Source organism: Lemur catta, chromosome 15, assembly GCF_020740605.2.
Source record: "Lemur catta isolate mLemCat1 chromosome 15, mLemCat1.pri, whole genome shotgun sequence".
Lineage (NCBI taxonomy): Eukaryota > Metazoa > Chordata > Mammalia > Primates > Lemuridae > Lemur > Lemur catta.
Genome location: NC_059142.1, coordinates 37,299,356 through 37,315,882, shown reverse-complemented (window position 1 = coordinate 37,315,882; position 16,527 = coordinate 37,299,356). Strand labels below are relative to the sequence as shown.

Here is a 16,527-nt window from a genome sequence, read left to right as displayed (position 1 = left end):
GAATCCTTCATTATCCTGCATAAGGTAAACACAGTCCCAGGGATGCAAGCAGTGTCTGCTCAGCTGTCCCCATTAAATGAGTGAATGCTGGACTGGTAAGGGAGGCACTTTGTAGGTCTTTGAAATAGAAAAGCAGACTTCTCTTTGCCCCCATCCATTGTTAACCAATTCAGCCAGTATTTGGAGCCTTCACCCTTCCTGCCCTCCTTAGCCAGATGCCACCTCGTTTAAGACCAAAGGTGATGGCCGGGTGCGGTGGCTCACGCCTGTAATCCTAGCACTCTGGGAGGCCAAGGCAGGTGGATCGCTCGAGGTCAGGGGTTCGAGACCAGCTCTCAGCAAGAGCGAGACCCTGTCTCTACTAAAAAAATAGAAAGAAATTATCTGGCCAACTAAAATACATATAGAAAAAAATTAGCCAGGCGTGGTGGCTCATGCCTGTAGTCCCAGCTACCCGGGAGGCTGAGGCAGGAGGATCCCTTAAGCCCAGGAGTTTGAGGTTGCTGTGAGCTAGACTGATGCCACGGCACGCACTCTAGCCTGGGCAACAAAGCGAGACTCTGTCTCAAAAAAAAAAAAAAAAAAAAAGACCAAAGATTGATAAATAATAAATGAGGTAAATGATCAGTAAGTAAGTATGCAAGTATTTTTAAGAGGGCGCCTTGACTTGTCTTCTACTTCATGCATATGAGTTTTTACATTTCTGTGCTTTTGGTGATTTTCATAATAAAACTTTGAGGGAGGGGGCATGGGGGAAATCCACAGTTTCAGGTGGATTACTGACCTTAAACTGAAAAACAAAACTTTTTAAAATATCTATAGGCATAGAAAACAGGATTATTTTATGACCTTAATATAGAGAAAGATTTAAGACCTAAAAGAATAAAAGATTAATAAATTCATCTGCACTTTTTTTTTTTTTTTTTTTTTTTTTTGAGACAGAGTCTCACTTTGTTGCCCGGGCTAGAGTGAGTGCCGTGGCATCAGCCTAGCTCACAGCAACCTCAGACTCCTGGGCTTAAGCGATCCTACTGCCTCAGCCTCCCGAGTAGCTGGGACTACAGGCATGAGCCACCATGCCCGGCTAATTTTTTTTTGTATATATGTTTTTAGTTGGCCAGATAATTTCTTTCTATTTTTAGTAGAGACGGGGTCTCACTCTTGCTCAGGCTGGCCTCGAACTCCTGACCTCGAGCGATCCACCCGCCTCAGCCTCCCAGAGCTAGGATTACAGGCGTGAGCCACCGCGCCCGGCCCATCTGCACTTTTAAATTTACAAAACCCCTAGCTTCAATGCTAGAGAATAGCTACAGTATTTCTCAAATCTCTGGAACTGGAGTTTTAAATAGGCACAGTGATTTGAATATTGTATGGTCTTTTGGAGGCTTTAGTAATTAGTTTTTGCCAAAACTAACTGGGAAAAAAAAAATCCAGCGAGATTTATTATATTGTTTTAGACCCCATCCCTTGTCCTAGTTTATAGTTTAAGCAGAGGGCATTTGCTCCGGGGGATCGTTAAGCCAAGAAAATTGAATAGGCATTAAACAACACACTATATATACATACCTTTTTAAATTAACTTTTAAAACTTTTTAAAAAGGGATAAGTAATTTTCTACCATTCTACACCCAGTTGATTTTTTAATTTTTATTATTTTTTTAATTTTAAAATGAAATTTTAACACACTTATAGTGTTCAACATCCAGCACTGCTTATGGTAAAAGCTCCGTATCCATATTGCCAGTTTTTTGCCTTATAAGCTTGGCCTGCTCAGAAGAGTGGGCAAGGGAGGCTGTGTCCAGGATTCCAGCAACCATCGCTGCTAAGCAGAAAGAAGAGTGAGGTTGAGAGTTACTGGCCTCCTCCCCTGGGGTAAGACAACAATACAGTTCCGCCTCAGTCAGCAGAGGGTTTTAATAAGGCTTGTGATGAACAAGGAGAACCAGGCTGGCGTCAGTCTGTCTCTGTAGTGGAGCTCCACTGGGCCTAGGTCAGGACCAAGTAGTAGCCATCTGGGTTCTGCACTGAAAGCAGTCAAAAGGGCACCACTGGGATGAGGCAGGTCCCCAACCTCCAAGCTGCCTGCAGTGCATGTGCCACACCCGAGTATTCTTCCAACCCTACTTCAAATCCACCTCTTGCTAGCCTGTGAACTGTATACCAGGCTGACCAGCTCTGGCATGGCAGTGGGGTAGAAAGGCGGGCATCTAAATAACCAGACCACAGCAGACCGCTCAGAGGTGCTCTATACCGGGTGATATCCGGCAAGCACCTGCCCTTCTGCCTTGTAAGATTGGGGGATGGGGGAGAAAGGTGGGAGCCTTACCTTCTCTAATAAACTTCCTGACAACAGAAACTGGAGTATACTTTTCCTTCATGAGAATGCATTTATTCAGTCATATTTTTCCTAAGCAATAAATAGCCTTGATCTATGTGAAGTCATCTCCCTTTGAGACAAAGCTGGCCTTCAGCAGATGTTTCCCTGTTGATTGGGACACAGCCTCCCCAGCACACACACAAACCTTCAAAGAACCTTTCAGTCTCTCCTAGGAGACAAAATACTCTAGACAGTCTCATCACCCTTTCTAGGGCCAGCCAGACATACTTCTCTCACGCCAAAGTCCCTACCTTTCTTCACCATGGCCACAAAGTGTGACTCATCCTTAAGATTCTGGACCACCTGTAAGGGAGAAGTCATGAAGACAGTTCGTTCTTAGAGCCAGACAGAATAAGCCGTGACGTGGAAAAGGAACCTGGATGGGAAAAGAAAGCTGGCTCTGAGGTGAAAGAGTGATCAAGGCCTCCTCTGGGACTTGTGGCAGGGGACAGCATTTTACCTGGTCGCTGAGGAGAATGAGGATGCCCCCAGGGCCTTGGTGAAAAAGACGGTGGATCTGATTGGCTGGGAGGGCCAGTAGCTCAGCCAGTTTCCCCATCAGCTCTACAGCACTGAGTTCATCCAGAGAGATCTCTTGGTAAAATCCTGGGGGAGTGGGCAGCACAGAGGGAGGGGTCGGGGAGGAGAAATAAAGAAGGGAAAAAGCTTATAAATCTACTCCACCTTTCATCCCTCACCTTTGGGGAGGCCTCTGAGGGGATCCCCCAGTTTAAAGATAGGACACCCACATAGGAATGACTGAAACCCAAGTACAAGATTATAATGTTCAAATCCCGCATACTCAGGGAATAGCAAAATCAGTCAGGGTGGGGGAGTCGAACATGGCGGGATGAACCCAAGGAGGAATTCTGGAAAGAGAGAGGACTAATCTGGTCGTGGAAGGCAGGGGAATGCCAAGGAGGGCATCCTGGGTCCCAGGAATGGTGGGGCATCACCCTCTCCCCCAGACCAGAAGAGGTTTCATGCAGCCACACGTGAATTTCTTGTCTTTTGGAGAGAGGCCAGAACCTCACCTGAGTCGGAGTTCTCAGGAACCTCGTTCTCTTGCCTAGAGGCCTCCTGAGCCACATATAAAGTCAGCCGGTGACGGATGGGCCTGGGCCAGAAAAAGTCTATGTATCAGCCCTTCATGCCTGAACTAACAGCTCCCACTTTTAGCCTCCATCCCTAGGAGAGACCCCTGCCTCCTCTCAGGTCTCTAGGAAGGGAGGTCACTAAGCAATTATTGGGCACTTAAGGGATGCTGGACCCTGAGGGAGAAAAAATGAGAAAAACCCATCTCTGTTCCCAGAAGTTGAGCAATGCAGGTGGAGTGTCCACAGGAAGGAGGTCACAGGAGGCTAACTTTTCAGCCCAGCCTTGCTAGCTTTGCTCTGTGACCTTGGGCTCATCACTGTCCTTGGGTCTTTAAAAAGAGGGAGTAGGACCAGGTGGTCTTTAAGGTGCCTTCTGGCTTGAACATTCCATGAAACACATCTGCTAGCTAAGTCGGTAAGGGCCACTACAGTGGGAAGGGGACCTTGGTTGGCAGTGCCCAGCACCTGGCTCTAAGAGTATTGAAAAGGCGGATCCCGTCGGCAGCCCCACAGATCTGGATAAGGTCCTGGCGGGTAAGCTTCCGCAGATCGGTGCCTGCGGAGTCAGACAGGGCCAGATTGGGGGAAGAGGCCTGGGATGAAGGGTGGGAGGCAAGGGACAGTCTATTAGTCTACAAATAGCCCTAGTATGCCCAGACGTAGAGGTCAGACTTGGTTTCAAATCCCAGTTCTGCCACTTGCTAGCTGTGTGTCCTTGGGCAAGTTATTTAACCTCTCTGGACCTTGTCCTGGGGGGGGTTGTATATAAATCATATGGGATAATACATAAAAAGAGAGGTTAGAACAGTGCCAGTAACTCTTAGTCCTTAATAAATGTTAAAGGGCACAGAACAAGCCAAGACAGACAGGTTTCCTGCCTGAGTGTCCCACCCTCAGTCCCATACAGGGCTGGCCCCTGCCAGGTGCCAGCCTCACCAGTGAAGTTGGCCAGCACCCGGCAGTAGCTGGAGAACCGGTGCTGATGCAGCCACTGCTGCGTCTCGGAGATGGAGGCTCCAGGGTTCAGGTCCTGAGGCAGAAAGGGAGCGGTCCAGGTAACGCCCTGGACCCATGACCTGGTAACAAGGGAGAATGGAAACAGCCCCTCCCTTGGGGGGTTCCAAGTCTGAGAAGGGGAGGCTCCTGCGCAGGCCTGTCTGTACGTTACAGTCTGCGGCCATACCACATCTGGCCACCAGGGGGCAGGACCACCCTATTCTGGATAATCCTGGAGCAGCGAGATGAAGCCGCTGAGCAGCTTTTGGCACAGCGGTTGGGGAGTCGGAAGGGGGAGACTCACCTCAGCTGGGCTACACCCCAAGGTGTCCAAAGCGAATGGCGGCGAGGAACAGAGCCTGTGAGGAGGAGCAGAGGTGCAGGGACCCTGCGGAGCCGTGCAAGCTCTCCCTCCCCACCCACCCTGTCCCCAGATCTGCCCCAGGATCAGAGCCGCCGGGTGCTCACCCCAGACGTTCCCTTCGAACCTCAGGCGCACCCTCAGCCCTGCCCCTTTCCCGAAGGGGCCGATAGGAGGTGCGCGGCCCGCCTCACCTCTCCGGGGCCAGGAGCTTGCAGGAGTTAGGGGAGGTCGCAGCAGTGGGGCTGAGAGGCCGCCGGGGCGGCTCCGGCCACGGCGAGCGCTGTGGGCAGATGGACAGCCGGTGTCCCAAGGGCGGTGGCGGCCGTGTGCTCGCCTCCCTCCACCCGTGCTCAGAGCGGACAAGGGGCCTGCCTTGGCTCTGACCAGTACACTGAGTTTCAACACAAAGGATGCGAGCAAAGTAGCCGCAGGCCTGGAGAGTTGGGGAAGGCCCCTGGAAGAGGTGGGGAGGCACAGGGAGCGTTGCGCACAGGGAGGGGGTGGCGATGGCAGGACACGAGAGAGGCTGCCTGGAAGGTGTCAGCTCCCAGGAGCCTCCAACAACAGCCAGGGCAGCGGGTGTCCTCTGCGGAAGCAGAAATCACCAGGGGGGGGGGGGGGCTGCGATAATCCTGGAGCAGTCACGGCCCTTGCAGCCTCAGTTTCCCCATCTTTACACGGGGGTTCTTCTCTCCAAATCCCCGCTCCTGCTCTTGCCACCCCAACACACACCTCCAGGAAGACCGTGCTCGCACGGGGGGTCTGATACTTGTCTCTCTCATGCAGGGGCTGTTTCTCGATCTTCTCCCGGTCAGTCTTCAGTTTCCGGTCAGCTCCTTTAGGCTACAGGGGAGTGACAAGAAAGCCCAGAGGCCCCTTCTGTACCTGCCCACCTCCCTTTAGCGGGCTCTGTTGGGTGGGCTCGGAGAAGGAGATCAAGCCCCGTCTCTCCGTGTACGGAAAAGGAAACAGTCCGAGACGGGGCACGGCAGGCTGAGGGTCCCCGGCAAAGCAGGGCCAGAACCCACACAGCCGGCCAGGCGGGTGACAGCCCTGCAGGGGAGGAGAAAGGGGCCCCAGAGCTGCCTGTACCTTGAACACCTTGATGAGGCAGCCAGCCGAATGCAGGTGCTCTGGCAGAAGCCCCTTGTCACTGGGCTTGAAGGTGTCGATCTGGAGGCGAAAAGGGACACCTTTCTCTCCACCTTTCTTCCGAGGCGTGAACTCAGTGCTGATGCAGTGAATCTGGAGTAGAGAAGAAGCCACGAGAAAGTAGGGTGACTCCAGGCCCCACCCACATTCAAAGGAGACCACCTAAAACCTGTTAGTTACCTGCCTGTCGCCAGTCAGCCACTTACCACAAGTTTCCATCCCCAGTGTCTATTCTTTTTTTTTTTTTAAAGAGCCAAGAGATGGAAGTAAGAACAGTGTCTATTGTTTTGTTTTTGGGTTTTTTTGTTTGTTTGTTTGTTTTGAGACAGAGTCTTGCTCTGTTGCCCTGGCTAGAGTGCCGTGGCGTCAGCCTAGCTCACAGCAACCTCAAACTCCTGGGCTCAAGCAATCCTCCTGCCTCAGCCTCCCGGGTAGCTGGGACTACAGGGATGCACCACCATGCCCGGCTAATTTGTTTTTTATATATATATTTTTAGTTGTCGAGCTAATCTCTTTCTATATTTTTTTTTTAGTAGAGACGGGGTCTCACTCTTGCTCAGGCTGGTCTCGAACTCTTGAGCTCAAATGATCCTCCCGCCTCGGGCTCCCAGAGTGCTAGGATTACAGGCGTGGGCCACTGCGCCCCACCAGAACAGTGTCTATTGTTAAAGCATCACTTTAGTAGGTTCTTTCCCTTATTTTAAATCCTTCAGTGGTTCCCCGTGGTTGTGGTATAAGAAGCCAAGTTCCTAACCCAGGCATTGAAGTACCTTAAAGAGTCGAGTCAAGCCTTGGTGAGTGGCCACTCTTCTCACCATCAGGGAACCCACTGGCCCGCCTGGGCCACCCTAGTCATGACCCCAACACACCAGCGTAGTCTGCTAGAGGTCTCTACCCAGAAACCTCTCCCTGCTTCCATCTGAGCCAAGTACTGCATGGGGCATATTTACACTAAAAAATGATTTATTTAAAATTCAAATTTAACTGAACATCCTGTATTTTATTTGCTAAATCTGGCAATCTACTCCAGGAAGCCTTCCTAGCCTACTACCCCACACAGCCTGCAGCCCTGTGTTCTGCCTGGCACCAGGATTCTAAGGGCAAGCAGCATCTCCCTCTATTCACGCCCGTGATAGCCCTACCACACTTCCGTGAACAAAAGCTAGAAGGTCTAACTTTGCAGTAAGGAAACTAAGGTTCACAGAAAGTATGGGATCTAGGCAGGGTCTGTGCTGGGGACAAAGTAGAATTGTGTCACGTCTGCCTAACTCCTAGTCTAGATGCTTAGAACACCGAAAAAAATGGTGACAAGTGTTGTTCAAGGATAAAGGGAAATGTATTTCACGTAGAAAGTGTGGAGAACACTGAAAAAGTATAAAGAAGAATGCAGGCAGCTGCCATCCCTCCGCCTCTCAGAGACAGCTGCTGTTACATTCAAGTATTGTTTCTTCCTATCTTCTCTGTGCAAAGAAAAAAAATGTTCATCTTTTACCCAGCAATTCCATTTCAATAATTATATCCTATAGCGGTTTTGGTAAGTACACAAAGATACATTTACCAGCTGTTCATGGTAGCAGCATTTTTTTTTAAATTAAAAGATTTTAAATAATCAAAATATCCAACAGAAAAGGATTGACTTGGCTGGGCACGGTGGCTCACACCTGTAATCCTAGAACTGTGGGAGGTTGAGGTGGGAGGATCACTTGAGCTCAGGAGTTCGAGACCAGCCTGAGCAAGAGCGAGACCCCGTCTCTACTAAAAATAGAAAAATTAGTCAGGCTTGGTGGTGGATGCCTGTAGCCCCAGCTACTCAGGAGGCTGAAGCAGGAGGATCCCTTGAGCCCGGGAGTTTGAGGTTGCTGTCAGCTAGGCTGACGCCATGGCACTCTAGCCCGGCAACAGAGGGAGACTCTGTCTCAAAAAAAAAAAAAAAAGAAAGAAAAAGAGGATTGGCTTTTAAATAAGTTATAGTACTGGCATACATACAATGAAAATTTTGTAATCATTAAAATAATGTCTCTGAAAAATATTTAATGACAAGGGAAGCTTCTTTCTTATAAGTTACAAAAATGTAGACTACAAATTTGAATTTCAATTTTGATTCTTTGTTCCTGATCCATTAGGAAATAAAGGAATAAATAAATAAATAAATTTTGATTCCTATTTTGTTAAAAAAAAAAAAAAAGAAGGAAGGAAAGAAAGGAAGTGAACATTGGTGCTTACTTTGGCAGTACGTATACTAAAACTGGAAAGATACAGAAAAGATTAGCGTGGCTCCCACACAAAGATGACCTGCAGACTCATGAAGTGTCCCATATTTTTTTAAAAAGAGTATGAACATTAAATTTAATCAATTTTACCCAAATGGCATCCTATCTACAGAATGGTTGCATCAGTTTGTGTTCTCAGGATGTAAGGATGTCTATTTCCTCAAACTTTACCAATAATAGCTTTTTAAAAAAATCTCTGCCAGTTATATATATATATATATATATATGGAATCTTAACTAGCATTTCTCTGACTGGCTTTGAACTGTCTATATTTATTGCAATTTGAGTCCTTATATATAAATTATCTGCTCATATCCTTTGCCAAATTTTCTATTGATCTTTGATCTATTTTTCTTATTGATTTATAAGAACTCTTTATATATTAAGGATATAATACATTGTATATCATATGTGGCAAATATTTTCTGTTTTGATGTCTCTTTTTAATTTTGCCTATTTATTTCAGACCACTACTTTTTATGAAGCCAAATTTTGTCCTGAGTTTTATAGTTTCTTCCATCACTTTAATGTTTAACAAGTCCTTCGCTATGTTGAGATTCAATAAATATTTATCTGTAGTTTTCCTTCAAGGTGCTTTCTGGCAGAGCTTCATTCTTATTGTCCCCTCACCCCTGCTCAAGCTCACCTTCCTTTCCCACCTACACTGCTGCCACCCCCATTTGACCTCCCAGCTGACCTCCCGCCTCCTCCCAGTGCCAGCTCCAGGTTCACCTGTAGGAAGAGGGACGTCTTCTTGGTCGGGTCCCAGTGAAACTCCACTGTGTTGAGTTGTGAGGGCAGCACTTGGGGTTCTATCACGCCCACAGACAGTGGTACATCTACAGGTGCAGGGTGGCAAGCAGGGAGCAAGGCTCAGCCCTCCCAGTCCACAAGGACTTCCGAGCCAGAAAGTGACTTGAAGAGTCCCTGGTCCCTTCCTACTCACCGATGTCCAGGATGCGGTCCCCAGGCCGGCTCCACCTCCACCCGTCCAGCTGCTGCTGCTCCATGTACTGCAGGCGCCGATCGTGGAACACCACTCGCACCACGCTCTGCGGTCACAGGAGGGTGTGACATGCAGGTCAGAGGGTGCCAGGGCTTCATGCCTGTGTAGACCAGCTTTCCCACACTCTACCCCACTTGCTTCCCATGCCCAGGAGGCGTTAGGACCTAGAATCACTAGATCTGTGTTCAAATGCCCATCTACCACTCACACTGTGATACTGAGGAAGTCATGGACAGTCCCTGACCCTCAGTTTCCTCATCTGTAAAATGGGGGAGTCGATGCCTTCCCACTCTCAGTCATTCTACCCTTTTCTTTGCAGCACGACACCATTTGTAATTGCATATAATTCGTGTAATTACTTGTTTGTCGTATAGAATGCAAGCCTGCCAAGGAAGGAAACTGTCTCTTCACTGCTCATCCCTAGCTCGTGGAACATTTCCTGGCATAGATGGGGGCTAAATAGATGAGTTTTTGAGAAAAGGTCATGTGTGTGAATGACACTGTATGAATGTATTTCTAAATCTCAGTTCTGCTACTTGCTGGCTCTGTGTGCCTGAGAAAATACTTAATCTCTCTGTGCCTGTTTCCTCAACAACTCCTGCCCGGCCCTGAGCTGTTGTGAGGGTCAGATGAAGTGCTGGGACTTGAGAGGGTTCTACTTGACAATGACATCACAGTGAGGACATTGCCTTCCTGCCCAGAGGGACAGTCACGCCCAGCCTTTGCCAGTTCTAGGGAGGGGGTGTACCTACTTTCAGCAGCCGGGGGCACTGAGTGGCATCACCCAGCTTGGGGTTGCAGAGCAGCCGCACTTCGTATGACTGGCCTGGCAGAGATTTAAGGGGATGTGTGAGCCGCACTCGGAGGGCAGAGGGGCACCTGCCCCCTCCAGCCCACCCTGGGCCCAGCTTTCGGAGCCTGCTGCCCACTCTGCTCCTCCCCTTTCCCGGGCCCAGCGTACCCTGGTTCAGGTAGGTGAGGGTCTCCTCCTGCTGCTTCACGGCTGGCGAGGTGGCCGCACAGAGCACGTACTGGAACACGGGGCAGGGTGGCTCCGCGCTGGGGATGTCGGGCAGCTCCTCCTGCTTCAAGTAGGGCAAGGGCAGGGGCTCCCTGCCAGGGAGAGGAGGGCAGTGCTGGCTTCCGGCCCTGTCCATGCCATCCCCTACGGGGCTTAGACTCTGTGCCAGACCCTCCCTCCAGGGAACCTACAGTTTCCTGACGCAGGCACCCCAGCAGCAGCCGGGACCTTAGGGACCCCCATTCAGCTCCTCTGGCCTCGGGGAGACCTCCCTTAAAGTGCTAATCCCAAATTTGTGGCTGCTCCACTCAACGGCTGCCATCAATCACTTGTCTTTGCAACCACAGGGCCTGCCTGATACCTAGTGAATGCCCAACAAATATATCCTGTGTGGGTGGGTGATCAGGGTGTTTTGAGATGCCCAGGACCCACTAAACTCCAGGTGCAAGTTGACCACTTCCCTGCTTCCAAAGGAGCCCAAGAGCAGGAACCCTGTTCCCCTCGGCTTGAACGAGATGGCTCTACCATGTCTGCCCCAACTTTAGACCAGGGCCTTCCTGGGGGCCGGGGCATCTGGCCCTTACCTGAGCAGGCTGCTGGGGGGCCCTGGGTACTGTTCCCCAGGACTGGGCCACAGGTGCTCCGGCTGGTTGTGCCAAAACAGCATTTTGGAAAAGGAGCTGGGCCAGCTGTGTGACAGCTCAGTGCAGGGTTGGGCTGGACCCGCTGGGCCTCCCAGCTGTGCCTCCACCTTTATACACAGAAGAGCCCCTGCGAGGGTGGAGCAGCGCTGGGGCCTCCTATTGGCTGAGCTCCCAGGGCTCTAGGGAACTTGGCACCCGCTGGGGCAGCCCAAGTTGGGGGGAATCAGAGCTGGTGTCCCCAGGGCTGCCCTCCAATTATTAACTTGAAGTGGAGATGGAGTTACAGCAAAACAAAGTCACAAGGATGCACATCCAGTCCCGCACTTGTCCCCAAGAGGCCCAGGGACAACAAGGGGTACACTCAGGCTTCAGGACTGGCCCCAGATCCACAGCCATGCAGAGTCCTGGAGACCCCTGAGCCTGGAGGGAGAGGAGCCTGTCCACTCTAACGGACAGGACAAGCCAACACATAGCATCTCTGAGACCCGCGAAGGGCCTTTGCTGCCCACTGCCCTCCCTGCCCCTCGGGTGCACTGAGCACGCACACAGGCACAGTAGGGGCGGGCACCTGTCCTTTAGCTGAGGGCTGCCTGGCTAGGCCTGGGGTTTACAGGACACAGCCCAGCTTGTTGTGGCAACACCCCAGGGGGCGGTGCTGGGAGGAGGGGCTGGTGAGCCAGAGTGCCCCCTGCTAGGGCAGCTCAGGGGCTCCAGTGGGACCAGTTACTTTGCCCCCTCCCTGCCCTGGGGCTTAGAGCCGGCTGTGTTTATGGACAAATACAGTCTGCCTGGTGGTGTGGGCTGGCGTGGCTTCTTTCCTCACGTTCAGCCCCTGTTGTCACTGTACACAGACAGCCGCAGCCCCCTGCCCACCTCCCACTACTATGTTTGGTAGAAACAGACCTAGGGCCGTGCATAGAGCAGAAACAGGTCTCTAAAAATGTGACCCTAGCTATCCCTTCCGGATTCTAGGGGCCCTGCCTGGGGGAGAGGCGAAGCCAGAGAGGTTCCTCCTCCCCTGGTCCGGCACCTCCATCGCCAGGTAGCTGGGCCCCCGGTCCATACTCCCCTCTCCTCCCCTGAGTCCGGCAGGAATGCACGTGGGGAGAATGGGGAGGAGCCATGAGGCGACGAAACAGTCCCATCTGCGGGCCAAAGAAGCCCAAGTCCCTGAGATCCCCTTTGTAAGATCTTCCCAAGACGGTGAGAACCGACTTCTTGCCCCAAGTTGGATTCCAGGCCAGGAACCCTGGAACCCTCCAAGGGAAGGCAGAGCAGGATCCCAGGAGGAGCGGGGTGTGGGGCAGGGGTGCAGGAGGGGTCCTTGAGGGGCCCGGGGAGAGGGGTGGTCTGAGTGAGGTGGGGCAGGGGAGATGAGCAGGGGGTGAGGCTTGTTCTTGGGGGGCAGAGAAAGGGGAGAAGCTAGTGTGGCTGCCCTTCAAGGACATCAGCGGGAGCTGGTACAGGGTGGGTCTGCGACTCCAGCATCCCCCGACCTGCTCACGGCCACTTTCTCCTCCCACCTGTCTCAGAGTCCTTGGGCTTCTCTCCCATCCAGGTATTGCTGAGTCCCTTCCTAGTTTTCCCCGGCCCTCGCTCTAAGGGAAAAAGCCAGGGCTTGAGGCAGATGGAGCCGGGCGGTCGCACCCCCACCCAGTCTTTCACTGTGCGCCTGGGCTGGGCACAGCACAGGGTCTGAACAACCCGTCGGCAGGTCCAGAGGAGCCTGAGGAAACTTCTGGTCCAGCCCTCCCGCTCTGCGGAGGAGTCGCAGGCCCTGGGTTGGTCTGAGGTCCCAGGAGGCAGGGGCACTGCCCGGACTCATCTCTTTACATTCCTGAACCTGTTTCCTCATCTGTGAAATGGGGACAAGGTCTCCCTCCCACTCAGCTTGGCAGTGAGGGTTAAAGGAAACTCCATGGAGTTGCATCTTACTCCAGAGTTTAAGCCCCAGGGCTCCACTCAAGGCAGCGGGAGATAATACCAAGGACCCCAGCGCCCTCAGCAGAGCTGGGTCCTGGGGCCACAGATGTGACCATCTGGGAAACGCTCCCCCACAGACCACTTCAGGGACAATTTTTTGGGTGCAATTTTTTTTTAATGCATTTTTTTCTCACTTGAAATGCTCTATCATTTCTGGACCATGCACAACCCAATCCTAATAATAAATACAATTTGGTGTTCCCTAAGCCCACAAAGTAATTTTTTATCTGTAACAATTTCTGAAAAACAACAATTTAGTGTCCTTCTTCTCTAACCAAAATGTTTGTTTTGTTTCCTATGACCAGGCAAAGTTCCAGCCAGAGAGCTGGAGAGTGAGGTCTACTCCTCCCTCCAAAAAATGCTGAGAGGGCAAGCTGTCTCATTCATTCATTCATTCAACAAAACATTATCGAGTGCCTACTGTGTGCCAGGCTCTCTTTCAGGGTACCCAGGGGGTTGGAATCTTGCCTTAGCCAGAGCTCAGGCACCCTGTGCTCCCCCCACATTGGTGGCCAAAAGGATGTGCCTGAGTCCCAGGCAAAGCAATGAAGAAAGGAATGGATTGGAGCAAGTGGGACTTTTCAGACATTCGACACACACACACACACACACACACACACACACACACACACACACAGCTGACAATTCCATATGGCAATCTGTGGTCTGTGTGTCTCTGTACACAAATACCCCCACCAGGGGAGGGGTCGGGAGGGTCCCTCTTCCCAGCAAAAATGTCTCTGACGCCTCGGGGTGCACAGCTGCACAGGGCACCACCCGCACACATGGACTTCCTGAGAGCTCTCTCCGTGGGCAGCTCTCTGTGTTCAGGATTCAGACTTGCCGCCAGCTTAACCCTTCCTGCAGCCCAGCCGGCGCTCACGTCCGCTCTCCACGCCCTGTCCCTGTGCTTCAGCACCCTGCCGAATTCCTGCATAGCAACTACCCGAGGTGCAGTTTATTCTTTGTGTATTTTGTCTAATGTCTCTTTTCCCACCAGAGTGGACGCTTCTTAGGGACTAAGAGAGGTGCGCTAGCGCTGGGGTTAAGAGCATGTTTCTCAAATGGGACTCTGAGTTCAAACACCGCTGTGTAGCCTTTGGCAAGTCACTTAACCTTTCTGAGCCTCTTGTTACAACTGCATAAGGGGGATGATGAGAGCTTCTACCCCATAGGTAGAGAAAATAATTGCACCCTCAGTAAATGTCATTAGCCTTTTCTCTGTTGTATCCTCAGCACCTAGTACATTGTAGGTTTATTTATTTAACACTTAAAAATATAGGTTTAGCATAAAACACTTATAAGTGTAGGGAGTCTGTTTAATAAACAGTTCTTCGGTTCTCACTATGACTTCAGAGTGCTTTTCAAACTATTAATATCTTTCTTATGCAGTAGATATGATTTTCTTCTAGTATTCTGTTAATTGCTCTCCATTCTATAGATGGGGAAACTGAGGCTCGGAGAGGTTAAGTAGCTAACCCAAGGTCACACAGTTAGGAGGATACAGAGTCAGAATTTGATTGCAAGCCATCTCTGTCACAGTCTCTGCTCTTAATCACTGCACTGTGCCCCAATCTGCCGAATAAATATATGTGGGCTTTTAAAGCAAATCCCAGGCAAGGCTGGGCACGGTGGCTCACATCTGTAATCCTAGCACTCTGGGAGGCTGCGGTGGGAGGATCACTTGACACCCGGAATTTGAGACCAGCCTGAGCAACACAGCAAGGCCCCGTCTCTACAAAAAATAGAAAAATTAGCCAGGCGTGGTGGCTTGCACCTGTAGTTCCAGCTACTCAGAAGGCTGAGGCAGGAGGATCACTTGAGCCCAGGAGTTTGAGGTTGCAGTGAGCTATGATGACACCACTGCACTCTAGCCTGGGAGACAGAGAGAGACCCTGTCTCAGAAAAAAAAAAAAAATCCCAGGCAACACACCAATCTGAAGAACTAGAGAGTGAAGTCTACCCTTCCTCCAAAGACAGAGGGGCTGAGAGGAGAAGCATTCGTCATGCATGCATTCATTCATTCACTCAACAACTCCCAAAGAAGCACCAGACCCAGTGATGGAGGTGACCTAGGGCCTTTCTGAACTTCAGCCTCCCCAGCTGCAAAATGGGCATAATATACCTTCTGTTCCACTCCTCGTCTGTGAGCTGCGAGGATGGGTAATGTGAGCGACAGTGGCTGGGCTGCTGCAGTTTTGATAGACAGGGAAGGGTTCTGATGACATGGTGGAAGGGTAGGAAACAGGACTTGGGGTCTCATCACAGTGGCTATGACAGGGGTCCTGCTCGACTTGGGAATTCCCTTGGGATGAACAGCAAGCGGCGCACGCAGGAGGGAGGGAAAGAACTTGCAAGCGAGGGAAGCAGCTTGCCCTGAGGATTCAGGGCTGTGCCACCTGGCTGGAGGAGCCCCAGTCCCACTGCACAGAAGGTAGAACAGGTCCCATTACAGACAAGGAAACAGAGGTATGCAACTTGTCCAAGGTCGTAGCAAGGAAGGAGTGGGCTGGAACCGGAGTCACCTCCCTGTCCTGTAAACCCACCACCTACCCAGTCGCCCAAGCCAAGACACCGGACTTCTTCCTGTATCCTAACCCCACTATGAAGCCTTGGGTCAGAGGATGCTGGGAGCCCGCCACCTTGGCTCTCTGTTTCCAGCATGCTGCCCTCGGGAGCCTGAGGGACCTCCCTAAGACACAGGAATGACCCATTTGCAAGCTGGGCTGTGGAAGCCCCTAGGAAACCATGGCCCATCTTCCAGGCCATCCGTGGCACACAATTGTCAGTGCTTAAAATCATTTGGTAGGAAACCTAATATGGATATTCTTGGGGTCAAATGTAAGGCTTGCAGAAATGTTTAAAATAGAGCCATGTCTGTATTTCTATTTTTTTTTTTAATAGAGATAGGGTCTCACTCTGTTGCCCTGGCTATAGCACAGTGGTGCCATCACAAGCTCACAGCAACCTCGAGCTCACCTCAAACTCCTGGACTCAAAACAGGCTTGGTATTTTTGTAGAGACAGTATCGCTAGGTTGCCCAGGCTGGTCTCGAACCCCTGGCCCCAAATGATCCTCTCGCCTATGGCCTTCCAAAGTCCTGGATCACAGGTGTGAGCCACCAGGCCTCACCTGAGCCATGTCTTTAAATGCCCTTCAAGTTCAGAGTGAACCACTTTGCCTACTCCCCCCGCTCCCGCCATGGCATCTCTGGGTTGCACAGCTGGGCTCCAATGAGTGAGTCTGAGAAGCCCCTTTTTGCAGGAAAACCCGGCTTCCTGACCCGGCACTCAAGGCCATTTGTCCATTTTTTCCTGCCTTCACGCTCACCACTCCTTCGCCTCCTTGCTTACTGGCAGCTTCCGGAACAGGCTGTTCTGTTTCACTCCTCCATACTTTTGCTATTCCCTCTGCCTAGAATATTCTGGTCCCTTCTGCCTTCCAGTCCACTCGATAGCCTCTGTGAACTCAGCCTGAAGCACAGCCCAGGTGAGCTCAGAGAGGCCTCTGCATGATCAATCTCTGGGTCAGGACTTACAGGAGGGCCTCAAATGCAGAGACTGGGCGCCCTTGGTGCCCAGAACCCTGCCTCCCCCAAGCACTTAGTAGGACTTGA

General features: G+C 51.2%; 1 protein-coding gene and 1 non-coding gene across 4 annotated transcripts; one reads left to right on the top strand and one right to left on the bottom strand.

Moving 5' to 3' along the window:
* Nucleotides 1–1,707: 1,707 nt before the first annotated feature.
* On the bottom strand, nt 1,708–10,996 carry LOC123620825 (transcription factor CP2-like protein 1). Of its 3 annotated transcripts, none has more exons than XM_045526362.1 (15): nt 10,869–10,996; nt 10,225–10,376; nt 10,016–10,089; nt 9,204–9,309; nt 8,990–9,096; nt 5,927–6,079; nt 5,567–5,677; nt 5,026–5,114; nt 4,775–4,829; nt 4,411–4,504; nt 3,940–4,030; nt 3,412–3,494; nt 2,838–2,983; nt 2,629–2,680; nt 1,708–1,986 (listed from the first exon to the last, which is right to left on the bottom strand). In XM_045526362.1, exons 1-15 carry the CDS (start codon nt 10,949–10,951, stop codon nt 1,901–1,903), a joined length of 1,482 nt encoding a protein of 493 aa, XP_045382318.1. In that variant the 5' UTR covers nt 10,952–10,996; the 3' UTR covers nt 1,708–1,900. The 3 variants fall into 3 exon arrangements, with proteins under 3 accessions (XP_045382318.1, XP_045382319.1, XP_045382317.1); XM_045526363.1 differs by having other exon boundaries at nt 1,897–2,024; XM_045526361.1 differs by having other exon boundaries at nt 1,953–2,024; nt 2,629–2,983.
* Nucleotides 8,202–8,308, top strand: LOC123621349. Its single transcript, XR_006729084.1, has one exon. It is a non-coding gene; the product is annotated as a U6 spliceosomal RNA (small nuclear RNA).
* Nucleotides 10,997–16,527: the final 5,531 nt, after the last annotated feature.